Source organism: Spea bombifrons, chromosome 3 (genome assembly GCF_027358695.1).
Source record: "Spea bombifrons isolate aSpeBom1 chromosome 3, aSpeBom1.2.pri, whole genome shotgun sequence".
Classification (NCBI taxonomy): Eukaryota; Metazoa; Chordata; class Amphibia; order Anura; family Pelobatidae; genus Spea; species Spea bombifrons.
In genome coordinates this window covers 79,304,861-79,322,288 of record NC_071089.1, presented here as the reverse complement: position 1 = coordinate 79,322,288, position 17,428 = coordinate 79,304,861, and the positions used below count along the sequence as shown (strand labels likewise).

Genomic DNA, 17,428 nt, shown 5'->3' with positions numbered 1-17,428 from the left:
ATTTTTCAGTTTGTTTTTAGGGCACACATTACGTTCGACCACATCTGCTTTCATATCTTCTTGTTCTTCATCTTCTTGAACTTCTGCCAAAATGGCGGTGCACTAAGGTGAACTTCTGCCAAAATGGCGGCACACTAAGCTGAACTAAGGATTAGGTGTGAGAGGATGTCACTGGAAGCGCCTCCATTTTCGCACCAGGTTTTGGCCGCAGAGATGCAGACAAAGATAGAAGAGAGAAGATAAATGACGATAAAAGAGAGAATATAGAAGATGAAGAACAAAAAGATTTGGAAGTGGTCACCAGAAGCAGAAGTGGTCGGCAGAGAAGGTAGGGAAAAGACAGTGTGAGAAAAAGAGAGTGTGAGAAAGACAGTAAACGAGAGTTTGAGAGAGCGAGTATGAGTGTGAGAGAATGTGAGTGAAAGTGTGTATAGCACTACATTTGGCGTAAAAAAAAAGTCACCACATAGCCACATGAAAACATAATCCCAATAGTGAAGTGGATACAGCATCATTAATAAGGGCTGCTTTGCTGCCTCATGCATTGGACAGCTTGCAATCATTGAGGGGCAATGAATTCCCAAGTTTGTCAAGGTATCATACGGGATAATGTTAGGGTGGCTGTCCTCCACCTGAAGCTCAGTAGAAGTTATGCAATGCACCAGGAGAATAATCTTAAACATCAAATAAATGTAAATTTACACAATGGTTTGCAAAAAAGAAAATCCTTTTGAAGTGGCCCATTCAGAGTTCAGGCCATAAACCATTAGAAATGCTGTGGAATAACCTCAAGAGAGCTGTTCATACCAGACATCCTAGGAATATGGCTGTGCTTAAGCCGTTCTGTAAGTAAGAATGATCTATAATTTCTCCTGAACATTGTGCAGGTCTGACCCATAGCTACCAGAAGTGCTTGTTTGAGGTTATTGCTGCTAAATAAATTTCAGCTAGTTATTAAATCCAAGAGCTCACTTACTATTTCCAGCACCATGGTGAATGTTTAATGAGTGTGTTCAATAAAGACATGAAACATTCTGCCTGTTTGTTATTAGCTTAAGCACATTGTGTTTGTCTATACTTGTGACTTAAAAAGTAGATCAGATCACATTTTATAAACAATTAATGCAGAAAACCAGGCAATTTTTGCCATTGTATATTTCAATTACCGCTTACTGGTTTCAGAGGAAACACAGTCCTTTGTCTTGATACCACATATGATATAATTAATTATTATCTGATCGACTGCAAATAGGGCCCCTTTTACATTTGGTACAGCTCACCCATCGGGTGCCATGATAAGAAGATTATCAGTGTTATTCACTTCATCTGTCAGTGGTCATAATGTTATGGCTGATCGGTGTATATATACACACCATGTCACATCCTCTAGGTAAAGCTTAATAGGTAAAATGCCTAGAAGTGAAGTTTGGCAAGATTGGAAGATCAGTACACTGAATATATGGCTCACAGCATTGTTGTACAGAGCACATAAGAGTGTTGTTTATTCACATAAGCAAATTATGTTGAAATAGCTTTTATAAAGAGTCTCCATGTTGTGTTATATTCAAGATTCATGTCCATATGGCAATATAATAGAAGAAAACTGAAGCAAGTTGTTTTTAAAGATTTACTTATCCCCATCTTTAACCAGTGCTTGGGCTTTTTGGTTTTTATGTTTCTTATCTCTTAAAAGAACAGGAATACCCCAACTCACATAACTCTTTATATTTTCCCTTTTTAAAAAGAGTGATAATGAGATTGTAGCATATTAAAATAGATCTTCATTTACACAAAATGTAATACCACTTACGAATGCATTCTGGTTGAATTCCACTCCAGGTTAAATTAGCAAGACAAATACGTGTGGTTGAACCTTGGATGTGGTAGCCTTTCCGACATCTGAAGAAGACAGTACTTCCAATCTTCAAAAGGCAAAAATATCAAAAGTATGCATAAGTCCTAGCAGGAAATAGAACTGGAAATAGCTATTTAAATGATAATCAGGTGTATATAATAAATGAATCAGAAAGGTAGCTTTTTTTTGCCAGGCACAGAAAATGTAAGTCAAAACACTATTTTTACTCTGTAAATGTATTCAAGAAGAAAATGAAAACAACACAGCAAGTTAGAATAGTTTTTTGTTTTGCTTTCTTTTCTAAAGCAGAAACCATGCTAAGATACGTATCAACAAACCTTAACTCAGACATTGCTTTTTTATATTCCATTAATTTTGTATGCAAATTTATATTTTTTATTCTATAAGCTTGTCTGTTTTGAGTGTGATTAGGGATGAAACACCATTTATCATATATTTTTTAAAACTATTCTTCCTTTATTCCCAGATCAAGCCATCTAAAATATGCTAGAGCCAATGCCCGAGCAACCGGGATGGCAACCTCTCTTAGTTTCTTCTAAGCATTTTTTTACATATGGCAAGACCACATTTGGTTTTCTTGTGGGGGTTTCCACAGGCAGGAAAGGGCTATCTTCCACCAATTTTTAGAGGGCAAATCAAATTAGATTGAACAAAATACCCTTACACATACATACACACTATTGCCTTAGCTTCTCTCTCACACCACTTACCAAAAACTGACACAAGAACTGTGTAAACACCATACGCTAGCATATATTTTAACACTATATAGTAACACATACACACTTACACATGCTAACACCATATACTAACACATCCACATAAAATCATACAATAACGAATATGCATAGGAATATGCGGATATCAACAAGAAAATCTCACTGGTTGCTTTTGTAATAAAATCACTTTTTTTGCATTTGAATCACCGCTCAATATATAACATGCATGGCATCATGTTTTCAAATGCACTTAAGAAAAATATTATGGTATAATCTGTTGCAGCTTTTATGACAACATTCACCTAATTTTGTATATAATGGATTTCTATGCACAACAGCATTTGATCAGATTAACATTTATTTGTTTGTTTGTTTTCTATATATATATATATATATATATATATATATATATATATATATATATACATACACATACAGTCGTGTGAAAAATAAAGTACATCCACTTTGAATTTGATGGTTTTACATATCAGGACATAATAAAAAGCATCTATTCATTGGCAGGTTGAAAAATTAGGTTAACAAAAATAAAGCCAAAATGGAGAAGCTATGTGTGAAAAACTAAGTATACCTTATGATTCAATAGCGTGTGGAACCATTTTTAGCAGTAATAACTAGACTTGTGCATTTGTATTCTGGCAAACATTAAAACTAAAACGAAGGGTGCGTTTTCGTTGTTCAGCCCAAATACCGAAGAAATTAACATGGCGGCGGCAAAATGTATACGAACACACACAACACAAATCTTCGTCTTTGTTTACTAATTTCCCTGGTCCCTTCCCCATCTAGCCTACATTATTTACGCAGCATCACAGGGGTTAACAGAAGCGGAAATCCGTAGGTTCGCCGTCAGACGTAAAAGGTCCGTGCGAGCGATTGGTTGATGCTAGAGAAGGCCCCTGCCGGTGACCAATAGAGTTGCTCTTGTGGCGCTTTAACTTGTGACAGCGAACCTGCGGATTTCTGCTCCTGTTAACTCCTGAGATGCTATGTAGATACCGGGAGCGGAAATCCGTAGCTTTAACATCTGACGGCCGAACTTGGCCTGGGGAGATCATGATCTTCCTGCTTCAAGAGTTAAAGGTACAAGATTTATCTTTGTCTCATTCTTTAAAATCACAAGAACCTGGCATTTTAACAGGAGTTCGTAGACTTCTTATATCCACTGTGTGTGTGTATATATATATATATATATATATATATATATATATATATACTTATGATTATATTCCTCCTAGATCTTAACTAGGTTGGCATTTATCACAAATACAAATCACATTCAATTTTGATTACAGTAAAAACAGGGAAACATATTATACTTGATGTCACAGTGACATTTTAAGCACTTTTTTTTTTTACCTCATAAGCCTTGGAGCTGTTCTGCATACCATAATGTGGAGTACCAGGGTCTGTGCAAGTATTATGAGCTGGATCTGAAATGCACATAACATTTGAACATAAGACAGGGTTTTTATGAAAACTGTCAATCATTTCAGTTTCCAGCACGGTTTAAAGCCTTTCATCAAAATAACATTAATGATCTGGTGGATAGGTCATTTAATCTGCCAATAATCATATGTGTAGCAATCAGTTAAATATTAAATATACATATAAACCATGAAATATTGTAATATTAAAGTACACATGCACTGATCTGTAACAAGAGGTTTAGATAACAGCAACAAGAAATAATAAGCACACATGTTCAGAATGACATTTGGGGGCATTCTAAAAGGGAGAGGTCCCTGAAACCTTCTGGACTCACCATTTATTATAGATTTTTTTTAAATCAGTTCCCCCAGAGTAAGCAGACACATTTGTGCAGACAGACACTGGAAAAAGTTATATATACATGGAGTAGGAGTAGGAAAAAATATCACTCAGACTAAGGATGGAAACAGAGAAGCAGCACTAGATTTCACTCGCTAGTTTGAATATTGAATGTTGGGTAACCTAATTTAGGAAGGTGTGGGGAGGGCTGTGTTCTCTGGGGGTTGAGTATGTCGCCAGTCACAGAGAACACCCTCTCATTTTGAACATTGGTAGGTGCGCATGAAAGCAACAGCTTTCGAATCCCAATAACATAGAGGCTCAGTACCAGGAAGCAGTTTCTCAAGAAACGCATTCACAATTTCAGAGGCACTACTTTGTGGAGCTTGGGTAGTACTAGTACCCACCAAAGTATCAAAGGCCACTATTCAAATGAGTTGGTCTACTGCAGCTGCTCAACATGGGTGCAAGGTACTGTGAATGGGACATGTGGCTGGCACTACCGCCACTGCTGCTGGGAATTTCCATTTCCAGCTCCTGCAGCTCTCCACTTAGTATGCCCCTTTTGTGCTGCTTCTCCTGCACCCTACAGACATGCATGTTTCTCCAACTTTCAAAACTATTTTTAAGGGCCAACTTTCTCTTAACCCATGAGTCAAAGAGGGTGGTCAGCATGTTCTCTGGGGTGTCCCTGATCGCTTGCATGTGACCTTTTAGCTCCAGCCTACTGATCAGCTTTGCAACCTCCACTTGTAATCCCCTGAGAAGACCTCATTGTAAGGACTTACCTGCCTCTCCGGCCCCGCTCCATGGCTGCTCCCACGACGCTTCCTCAGGCGGCTTCCCGGGCAGCGAGTACCACCGCTACCCGGTCGGCGTCTTCACCGCATGGCCGACCACGCGGTAAACGGGTACCACAGCGCCACCGTGTGGTCAAAAGTTAATATTGCACGTTACATTTGTAACATGCTTTTATAACCTTGGCTGACCTCTTAATGCAGGACACGCCTCCTCCTCTCCCTATTTAAACCCGGAATTCCTCTTCTGGATCACCCTTGGTTGGTGTATTTTGCTATTTGCTTGTGCATTGCTTGTGACTACTGCTCCGGTTTGACTTGGCTTGTTGACCTCGTTCCTGTCTCCTGATTCGGCTCCTGATTCGGCTCCTGATTCCTGCTCACCTGGTATTGATTCGGCTTGTTGACCTCGTCTCTGGATTCTGATTTGGCTTATCCTGATTACCTGTCTGACCCGGTTGGTTCTCTGACTTTCTGGTTCCTGTTTGGCCTGGCTACCTCCGCCATCTGGGGTCCTGCCTCATCATACCATTACACTCATTTTGTTCCAGCAAGTCATGCATCTGTTGTTCAAGGAAGGTAAGTATGGGGGTGAACGGGTCCAAAGTGGAAGTGTTCTGGGCACCCCAGTGCTCTGCCCAGATGACATGGAGTAAAAATCCAGCTCCTGCTCTAGGATCTGCTTCATTATGTCCAAGGTGGAGTTCCTGCTGGTGACTACATCCTGATGTCGGTAGTGTGGTAGGGCTGTCTTCTTCTGCTCCTCCCTCGGTTGCTTGCTGCCTTAATGATGTGTTGAAAGTGCCCAGCAATCTTACAGCACTTTTCAATCAGATTCAAAAGCCTACACTGCCTGTCAGTTGGAATAGCTGTCCTTACCTCCAGGTGTGGTATATGTACCGCCCTACGCAAACCAATAAAGTATCCAATAAAGTAACTGCTTAGAGTATCCATCTCTAACAAGTAAAGTATCCATCTCTAACAAGCCATATTTGCTGCCCCATCAGTAACCAACACTCCCTTTTCTACTGCGGTGCCTGCCTGTGGTCCAATCCACTGCACCAACATCTTCATAGCTGCTAAAATGTGAGCTCATGTTTGCTACTCGTCCATAACATCAGCATGAAGTAGGAAGGATCTGTAACCCTGCTGCTCTTAAGCTCCAGTTCCACTCCTCCTTTCACCCGGCGTGCCTTTTCCTACGCTGGCTACAGTGGTCCGGTCCTTGTCCTCCAAATATTTGGCAGCCACCAGTGTGCCGTCTACTACATTCCTGCTGAAAATGGTGCGACAGGGGAGGTGGTAGTGGGGAGCGAGAGCCTCTAGCAGCTGCCTGAAGGTCTCCCCCTCAATTATGGAGAAGGAAGCACATCTAACAGCTACAACCTCACCAAGCAGACTTGTCACCTTATTTGACTGCTGCTTTGAAAGCCCCAAAGTGTTCTAGGGTAGGCTGGTGCAGTGGATGTGTGTGCCCTACCTGTCTCTAGGAATCAGTCACACTCCTCAAGAAGGCTAAGGACTCACCATGCCCTTTGCTATGGCAGCTGCTGCTCCTGGTGGTGGCTGCTGTGAATTTCCCCCAGTAGAAAAGCTGCACTGTGTTACGTACGTAGGTGTTGATTCATCCCAGAATTCGTGAAATGTTCGTTCACCTTACCCCTGCTCACTACCTTATGACACAACTTGCACTGCACCCATCTCTCATAGTCTCAAAATGCTCCCACAACAAGTTGCGCGCCATACGAGGTAGCAGTGGTATTAGAGTTTTTTGTTCTTTTTTCCATAATTGTAGTTGTAATGATTATAATGGTGGTGGTTGCAGTGTTGCCAGTGCAGGAAGAGGAACCAAACTCATCCAACCATGTCTTTATGCTTTGTGCACTGAGGCAGTTATACTGGAACAGAATAGGGTCTTCCCCAAACTGTTCCCACAAAGTGGAAAGCATACCATTGTCCAAATTGTCTTCGGATGCTGAAGGGCACATACCAAGACTTGTTGGATCAGTTTGGTATGGAAGAACTTGACTGGCATGGAAAGAACCGTGACCTTAACCCCATCGAACACCTTTGGGATAAACTGAAACAGAGATTGCGAGCCAGGCCTTTTTGCAACATCAGGGCTTGACCCCATAAATGTATATATATATATATATATATATATATATATATATATATATATATATATGTCTAGATCTATATATCTATATATATATGGGAGAGAGAGTAAAGGAGAAAGATAAAACATATACAAACATATATAATATGTCTACACATAAAAAGAGAGAAGTAACAGAGGAAAGGGGTTAGAGAGGGAGAAAGAGAAAAAGACATAGGCATACCACTTTAATGACAGGACTTAAGCTATTTAAGAAATAAAATGTTTTAAAGATTCAAATGAAACTAAAGATACTGTGGGCAATGTCACTAATATTAAGAGGTTGTGAGCCTTTGCAGTGCATGCATCTGTTACTTGTCACTGGCTATCTATTTACTTTAGCAATTCAACCAAAGTATTATAAAGCACAAAGACAATGCTCTGTACGCCGTGCCATTCACATGCTTAAAACAGAATAGATGGCTTTGTACAGCAACCATATGTGCCACAGCATTGGAGACAGCTTACTTACATTATGGATTAAACAAGAAAACAATACATTTATACAGTCAAACCAACTGGAAATCTCTGTCAAAACTGTTCGAAATAACTGCATATAAAAAAGCTTAGATTTTTAGTAAGTGAAGCCAAAAATATCAACTCCTTTCTACCAAGGTTTTGATTTTGTACAAAAACACAACTTGATTTTTTTTTGGGTCGGTCCAATTAAATGTATCAACTTAAAGACTTCATTTTCTGTTGGGCTAATCTGACTATATAAATTTCTCTTATATTATGTATTGAAAAAATAGGATTCTACAGTCATCCCTCACTACAGGGCAGGCACAGAAACATGGGGTTATGTGTAAAAAGTAATCTTAGTTTGACGTTTCAAACATAGTCTTATCAACTTCTGATTGGACTATTCAGTTGGTTACTATGGTAATGGGTCCAATTTTCAAACTTTACACCAGAATCCTCTTTTCAGCATAATTATACCTCTGAATTATCAGAATGCTTGACCCAAAAACAAAGCCAGAAGGGGGAAGTCCATGGTAAAGAGAACTTTTCTGTTCAATGGAGTGGGGTCAACTTATGTTACATTACAGAATGTGTGATGGCCAAACGCCACGCTTAGTCAGCTCTGATATCTAGGGCCTCTAGGGAAAATGCAGAAAGTTCACAACTACATCCCTACCCACACTCACAGCATCTATATTTTGATGGAAAATAACCTGTTTTAATGTAATTAATAATGTATTCTTATAATGTTTTGTTAGAGGTATGAATCTCAACAGATCTTTAGGGTAATAATTAACATATTGCTTAGCATTGCATTAAATGTAGGGATTAGTTACATGCTGATTACAGGAAACATAACTATAATAAATTAATGACACTTGTGGGAAAACAGTGCCTTGAAAAATAAGTTACTCAGCTGTTGGTGGACCTGATATTATCAGAGGAACCATCATAGCAAATTATTATCCAAGATATTGCAACTGTGAGAAGCTTAATGCATTCTGCACCTCAAAAAATCTTGCCACAACACCATGGATGTGGTTGACTGACTGTATCGGCACATTTCATCAAATCCATTCTATTGGTAAACCTCAACTTAAGCCCAACTATAGCTGGGCCCGCTGATGTTGGTTTGAGCTAGACGAAAGCTTGGCTCAGTTTAGCTCAATGGGTATGGGAGCCTAGGGTGTATACAGTAGATTTAGGTGAGGGATGAAACACAGGTATAGCTAGAGGAAAACTTTTTCCCCTAATCTTTTCCCCCTGATCTAAGGAAATGCCTGTAGAACCCATTATGCTTTCACCGCTATTTGTGTCATGTGCATAGACAGTTATGTCACTTCACTGCTTCTGACAACACAAAAGATGTGACTTTTCAGTAAACACAATTTTCATCATGGTAGTTTCTGTATGTTTTCGCAAGTGTCTTTATTCCACTTGGAGGACACAATTATGAAGCTTCTCATGTAATTCCCACAGGAACACTTAATATAGTGATGGAATTTAAGAATACATGGTAACCTTTGTTTCTTTATACATTTTTTAAATTACAGAAATACGCTGTAAATCATGTCCCAGTCTACTTGAGTGACATACCACAAACAGCAACTTCACATATACCGGTATGTATGAACTCTGCCAGACACCCGAATGGGAAGTAAGAGAGACAGATAAAGTTACATTACAGGCCGAAGCCATAGCATGTAAATAATAAGTTATAATTTGTGAGAGCATTAACATATATATTTTTGAGGGCTTATTATTTTATATAAGTTTTAAGCACTTTTAAGATGTAAGTGCATCTAAATCGGGTAACCCACTTCTAAAGTGTAATTTTTAAGCACAAGGTAGGTATTTCCACACGGACAAAAATAATAGTGCTGAACATACACAAAATAATATCAATTGCTTTCTTCTTATAACTATTACATTGTACATCTCTAGAACAAAATGTAAATATTATAATTCAAATAAATCACCCAGATTTCTTCTGTGCGCAAACACAGAGGCACAGCATAATTATTAACAGACCAGAGTAATGTGGATGCATGATCAAACAACCTTTCTCAAGCCAGCAACAACCTGTTCCTAAAAAACTTCTATCATTCTAGTTTCATGGTATTTCAGATGAATTCACAATTCCTTGAATCATACTTTCTTGTGAATATTAATACAGTGAAACAGTTCCTACAAAATAAATGACTTAACTCTTCCAAGGCAAACTATGTAATAAAGATGCTTTACCAAGGTTTCCTCATAATATATCAAGCAAATGTTCCTTATCTGATGTCAGAAATCAGGCAGGTAAATAGAACAGAGCAGGAAATAGTAAGAAACTAAAGAAATGTGTACATTATTTTAGATCAGCAATGCGTTTACAAGCATACAAGAGTAGTTAGTACATAATAATTTTATTATTATAAGTATTTTGGAAAGTTGGGAAAAAAACATCTAGGAGGAACAGCACTGAAACAAAATCAGCTATTTCAGCAATGCATCATTTACCTCACCAATGGTAATTTTTTTTTTTTATAAAAACAGGTCCCAGCTGTCTTGACATTTTTAATTTTATTATCATTAACCTCAGTAATGGTCCCTTCTGTAACTGCCAGTTCATGTTTCTAAAAAGAAGAAATATCTTCTTCTGTGGACATATTGACAAGTTTACTGACACACTTGAAATCATACCAGATGCAATACCAAACAATTACTTTGCATTTCTCTTGATTTAAAATAAACAGTTTATTGTCTCCACATTGTTTTAAGTGTCATTTACATATTGTATAACCATAAAAAAAAACATAACAAATCGTAGAATACTGTCTTTGTTTTGTCTGTCTGTGTGCCATAGTGCAAAGCACAGAAATACAAATGAATGCAAAGATCATATAATAATGAGGAGAAATCATGAAAATCAATTCTGTAATTCTAACTCTACATAAACCATATGCCTTCTGTCCACAGGAGCCCTGCTGGTTGCCTGCAGGTAGAATTTTTAAACTTTGTCTCCTAGAGATTGTTATTCCCTGAAGAAGACAAAGGGTTATGTACCTTGGTTCCCAGTCTAGAGTAAATCCTACTTTAAAATGCAGAAGCATCCAGCGCTTTATGTGCTGGTGAAAGAGTCCTATTATGATAATTCACACTGCACTTTGTTAAAGTCATAGCACATTTCTTTAATATATCATAAGCCTATTGTGAAGTACACAATATACATAAAAGAACATATTCAAGTAACAATAATTCAGGATATAGCATACCACGCATACACACACAGACTCTAGGTATCAACTTCCATATTGGTATTTCTTAAAAAAAAACAATAGATTATATTTATATTACTATATTTAAGTCACAAAATGCTTGTAACTTATTAAGCATAATACTCCATCATCAAAATGACTTTTCCCTCTCGTCCTATCTTTCTTCCTTCTCGCTCTCTCTTTCTCGCTCTCTCCTTTGTTTCCTCATTCATTCTCTCTCCTCTTTCTCTCTCAATCGCTTTATTCTTTCTCTTTCTAATGTCATTAGGAATTCATTAAAGGTTATCACAAGTCACAGTTACAGAAGAGGTAATAGTGTAACTGAGGAGGGGGAAAAGAAAAAAAAAGAGGAGGGACTACACCCTATCCTGTAAATGAAATATACTCTGAATAAACAGTTTTCAGCTGTCATAACATCTTTACAAGAGTATAATGGGAATGGTGGTACATGTGTAACAATAGTGCATACAGTGTTATACATGTGCAGGAATGAATAGTAAATAAACATTCTTATACATATCGCTACAACAATTTCATAAGGGTACAGAAACGAGGAGTTATACATATGTAACAGCATACCTTGTTGAACATATAAATTATTTCAGAATAGACATTAGATCTCTATGCATTGCGTGAAGTCATTAGACATAGGCTAGTCAGCTGCAAACGGTTACAAGGTGTCCCCTAGGTTCAGGGAAGGCTAGGGGCAACACCAGGGAGGCTAGGGACAACACTATTAACTTGTTGAAACTCATCCACCTTGCCAACCTGCCACAACGTGTGGAAAGTATTTGCTGTCAATGTACTGTTAATGTACTGGCAGAGTTTATAAGGCTTTTACGCTGGCAACATTATGCCATTTGGGTATGGATCACTTGTTTCAAGTCTGCAACTAAATTGCTGAAATCATCTTTCGAGGGCAGGGATTAAAACATTGAGGTCAGGATGGAAGGCAGTTCAAGCTGCAATGCTGGTCCGGGTGAAAAATGAAAGGCCTGCCTCCTCCGTATTAGATGCTAAGGCGAAATAATCCACCATGTTGGATCGCAAGTCTAGATCTTCTGCCACTTGCGGTGTTGCAGTGCTCAATGGGTTTCCGCTCCCTAGTGTCTGGGAGTCCTTCGCCCTATTGTAGCTAAAAGATTACTGGCTGTTTTTTCTAGGGACACGGGAGGAGAACTGAATTATGCAGCCATTCACTATCCAGGAGACCATCTCTTCCCTGCACACAACAATATGCAGCAGCCCCTTGTCAGCATCCCGCTGGGCCAGGCATGCACTGAAGGTCCTATCATTATGATAATAATCATAATAATATAATAATTATCATAATAATATCACTTGAAGCTCTTCCCAGTGTGACAATGACTGAATATCATAAAGGCCTTAAGAATGAATACAACCTGTGTATAGTGTTAAATAAGTCGTTTAATTTTTAAGAATTACATCATGTCGAAAATAGCTTTTATGGTAACTGTACATACCTATACACACAGGTTGAATTCCACTCCAGATACCATCAGATTGACAAACTCTCCTTGAGGAGCCAACCAAAATGAAAGATGGTCCACACTGAAATGAAACTTCTGATTTGTATGTAAAGCTTTTTCCATTAATACGACCCTCAAATGGGGTCCCAGGGTCACCACAAAAGACAGCTGATAGAAAGAAAAAAAACAGTTAAAACAAGGATAGGTAAACTGTGGCAAACACTTTTGAAAACCGATTCCACCACTATCTGCCCAAGATTACATTCTCATGCTTTTACATGAAAAGACAGTAGGCCTCAGCAATCAGGCATATACAGTTGTGATCAAAAGTTTGCATATCCTTGGAGAATTGGTAAAATATGTACCATTTTTAAAGAAAACATGAGCAGGCAAAACACATTTCTTTTATTCCGTATGGGATTCATATTCTGTAGTTTATAACAGAACGTCACAATCATAAAACATGGCAACAAAGAAAAAAATAAATGACCCATGTTTTAAAGTCTGCATACCCTTAGTTCTTAATACTGTGTATTGCCCTCTTTAGCATCAATTACAGCGGGCAGTTTTTGTAATAGTTGTCAATGAGGCTCCAAAATCTTGCAGGTGGTATAGCTTTATCATGGCAAAATGCATCCAGGTCATGCAAAGTCTTTGGTCGTCTTGCATGAACCGCACATTTGAGATCTCCCCAGAGTGGCTCGATGATATTAAGGTCTGTGATGGCCACTCCAGAGCCTTCACCTTTTTCTGTTGTAACCACTGGAGGTTCAACTTGGCCTCATGCTTAATATCATTGTCCTGCTGGAAAGTCCAAGAGCGTCCCAAGGGCAGTTTTCGTGCGGAAGAATGCAAATTGTCTGCCAGTAGTTTCTGATAATATGTTGCATTCATCTTGCCATCAATTTTCACAATGGGGATGGTATTCTTTTCGCTATAGGCCTCGTTGACCCCTCTCCAAACATAGCGCTTATAGTTGTGACCATAAAGCTCTATTTTGGTCTCATCACTCCAAATTACAGTGTGCCGGAAGCTGTGAAGTGTGTCAAGGTGTTGTCGGGCATATTGTAACAGGTGTTTTTTGTGTCATTGGCACAGTAAAGGCTTCTTTCTGGCAACGCGACCATGCAGGTCATTTTGGTTCAAACATATTTTGTATTGTGCTCCTTGAAACAACCACACCATCTTTTTCCAGAGCATCCTGTATTTCTCCTGTGGGGTTTTATTTGTATCCCGAACAATTCTTCTGGCCATTGTGGCTGAAATCTTTCTTGGTCTACCTGACCTTGGCTTGGTATCAAGAACTCCCCCCAAATTTTCACTTCTTAATAAATGATTGAACAATACTATCTGGCATTTTCAAGGCTTTTGATATTTGTTATATTCTTTTCCATCTTTATAAAGCTCCATTACCTTGTTACGCAGGTCTTTTGACAGTTCTTTTCTGCTCCCCATGGCTCAGTATCTGGCCTACTCATTGCATCCATGTGAGAGCTAACAAACTCAATGAGTATTTATACACAGACACTAATTGCAATTTAAAAAGGAAAATTAACCTTGTATTGCCATTTTAGCCTATGTGTGTCACCTTGAAGGCCAAGCATTCAAGGTTATGTAAACCTTTGATCAAGGCTATTTGGGTGATATCTGTTATCATTATGATTAAAAAAGGAGCCAGACAACTATGTGATAATAAATGGGTTCATATGATCAATAGCCTTAAATAAAAGACAGGGTTTCTTTACAGATTTTCAAAATCAATGCCAACATTTCACAATTTCTGCCAAGGTATGACAACTTTTGAGCACAAAGATAATCCAAGTACACTAGCTACACGTTGTTGAAGCTTTTGATTCAAACAAAAGGGTCATGTCTTCAAAAACAAAAAAATGAGACTTACGTAGGCAATGAGGAATTTCTCCCCTCCATATTCCTCTTCCTTCACAGGTAAGAACAGTAGGGCTTGAAAGCTGATATCCGTCTACACATGTATAACTAACACTGGACCCCCAACTATAGTCTGATCCTTCCAGTTTTCCATGCAACACTTGAGGAGGTTGACCACAGTTTATAGCTAAAAGAAGAAAGGAAAAAAAAAAAAACAGAAAAAGCTATTTCATGATGAAATGATTTACTATCACTGCTTCATTTATTCAAATGCAAGTAGATTTAAACCCACAAATATACATTTTATATTTAAGGTTTTATTAGATTAGAAGATGCACTTGATCCAAATATAAATGTGTGTTTTGTAAGTTGCACCTACCTCTTCCTCCTCATTGTATCTGCCCACTCCCTGCCACTAGTCATACTGTAAACTCTAATGGACAGGGATTAAAAAATCCATCATGTTCCATTTAATTACGTTGGTGCTTTCTAATTTAACAAAGCACACGCATAATGCCGTATAAGTAGATTAATGCGAGGGAATGTGGAGAAGCGTTGTGTTTTAGAAGTCATGAATTTACATTACAACATATTACAAAATTGTAGACTAGGGCACTTGTATACCTTTACATGTGGGCTTAGTTTGGTTCCATGTACCATCTTTGGTGCATAACATAGGAGGTTGCATGGGAGGATCTCTCACAAACCCTGGGTTGCAGTGATATGTCACAGTCTTGTTGAAAGTAAAATCATTTCCAAACTGAATACCGTTTGCAATTGGGCCTGGATCTTCACAGTTAATCACTAATAAAAGAAAACAAACAATTAATGAATGGATGAATGAAACAACAAACTTTGGATTTACACAATGTACAATGTCAAAATGATAAAAGAACTCCTATAATAAAGTACAAAGGTGTACACTATTATTTAACTAATGCTACATAAACTATATAATGCTAGTATCCGTCACCTCTGATAAACATCAACTTGATGCAACCAATATTGAATCACTCATCTGCTGGTACTCTACAAATTTAATAATAATATTAAAACCCAATGTGCCAAAGTTACCCAGAACAATAGGCTCATGCAAAATATCACTAATAATATTTATTTAAATGTAGTATTTGTATGACTTTACTTCTAAACCATGATCCTTAACTGTTGCAAATTCAGTATTCAGAATTATTACATTGTTGTATGTAGGTAAATGTCAATCTGTAAATGTTGGCTTCTCCAAAATAGTGAATATTTGCCTTTTCCTGAACCTACACACACTTATTCCTAATTGACTGTGGTTAAAGAAGAAAAACATGTTCCTATCTTTTCCTGGATTCACTCAAGCCTAGTCTCACTTTTAATTGTATGTCATGGTTCATTGTGTCTTCATTGCATGTCCAAATATCCTATTACATGCAATTCAAGCACATAATGAAATATGTTTTCTACGTGCATGCGTTTGTTCTGAAAAGAGGATACAAAAAAATCTGTTTCCATCAAACACAAATGAATGCAAAAAAAATTCAATGGGTGTGAAAGAAGGAAGAAAAGCAAAAATAAGACAAAAAGCAGAAATCAATAGTAGTCCCCTGTCTGAATACAATACCAGTTGTCACTTTTGTAATAGGTTGTGACAATGTGTTGGTTATTGACCTGAGCAATCTGGAGCATTGCCTGTCCAGGTTCCATTGGCAGTGCAATGTCGAGTAGTTAACCCTGATGTCTTGTAACCTTCCCAACAGGCATAGACGACAGAACTGGAGAAAAGTATTCCGTCGCTGTAAATTATCATGCCATTGGCTGGGGTTCCAGGATTTCCACAGGATACCGCTGTCAAAAAGATTAAACTAAAATCAACACACACATATAGTCGTGACAAGTGGGATTATTTAAAGTACATCAGTTTAAAAAAAAAAGCTAAAACGGCTTGCCGTCGATTCATAATTACTATAGTAGATTAACAGACTCTCTCGACTTCAGGCATATCTAATAATATCCATTCTTTGGTGTGATGAGTTTTGCTAGTTGTTACATTTCCATAATATATTTTTGCAGAAGTTTTTAGTTTTTTAGTCTGATAAATGAAAATATTAAAACTTTAGAGGCTATCTGAAGCTAATTTTATTCTGAAAAGGAACAACTGGGCCAATTAAAAAATAAGTCTAGTGATCAGTTGATTTAGTATGTGGACTTGTAACATCTGCTGTGCAGTAAACTATTAAATTCTTTAAAAAAAAACTAATCCTCCACCCAAACAGTGGGATTGTATAAATTTAAGGAATAAACACCTCACCCTTAAACCTTGTTCATAGGGATGTAGTTAATTCCTGAAAAATATGAGAGGTATGAACCCCATCATGGTTCTGCCACACCTACCATGCCATTTATGCTCGGGGTGAGGGGGGTTGAATCTCTTTAAGAATACCCATTAAAGAGGAATAAACCTCATCTCGTGCCTCTCCGCCTCTCTCATCTTTTCCCTATGGGATGGAGGGGGTAGAGACTGTTAAACTAAATGAAAATAAAAAATATAGCTATGCTCCCTTGCCTGTAAGTCCCCCAGGCAGAGGGGTGAGGGCCATCAAAATATTCTTTTGGTGCCAGGAGGGGGGTAGCTTACTTGTACGTGATCCAATCAAGACAATGGAGAATGCAGTGTGTTTCAGCTCATACTCCAAGTGACCTTACATTTGTTCCTCTTTTGGATTTCTAGTGATTGACTCATAATCATACCTGGGAACTTCTGGGCTCCAGCTACCCGGAGACTTCCCTTGCGATACGCGGCCAGGACTGCCCACTAACGTCAGAGGGAAACACCCCCATTTAAAGGGAAAATGGGCGGGGAGCGGGGCGTGCTCCCGTGACCCGGAGGATTCGGGTCTTTACCCGGAGAACCGGATACATTTTAGCATTTGATTACTGTTTTAGTACCTCACTCACACTACTGGTACTCAATGTTGCTACAGACCCTAGCTTGTGTTTTGT

The 17,428-nt window shown here is 38.3% G+C and overlaps 1 protein-coding gene across 1 annotated transcript in view; it reads right to left on the bottom strand.

The window, feature by feature from the left end:
* The window catches only part of CSMD1 (CUB and Sushi multiple domains 1), a 645,996-nt gene that overhangs the window by 10,727 nt on the left and 617,841 nt on the right, over positions 1-17,428 (bottom strand). The window contains exons 58-63 of the mRNA XM_053459630.1: positions 16,097-16,273; positions 15,065-15,244; positions 14,454-14,627; positions 12,548-12,721; positions 3,973-4,046; positions 1,811-1,922 (exon numbers count right to left, since the gene is read on the bottom strand). Coding sequence (XP_053315605.1) covers positions 1,811-1,922; positions 3,973-4,046; positions 12,548-12,721; positions 14,454-14,627; positions 15,065-15,244; positions 16,097-16,273 — 891 coding nt within the window. The remainder of the gene's footprint in view (positions 1-1,810; positions 1,923-3,972; positions 4,047-12,547; positions 12,722-14,453; positions 14,628-15,064; positions 15,245-16,096; positions 16,274-17,428) is intronic.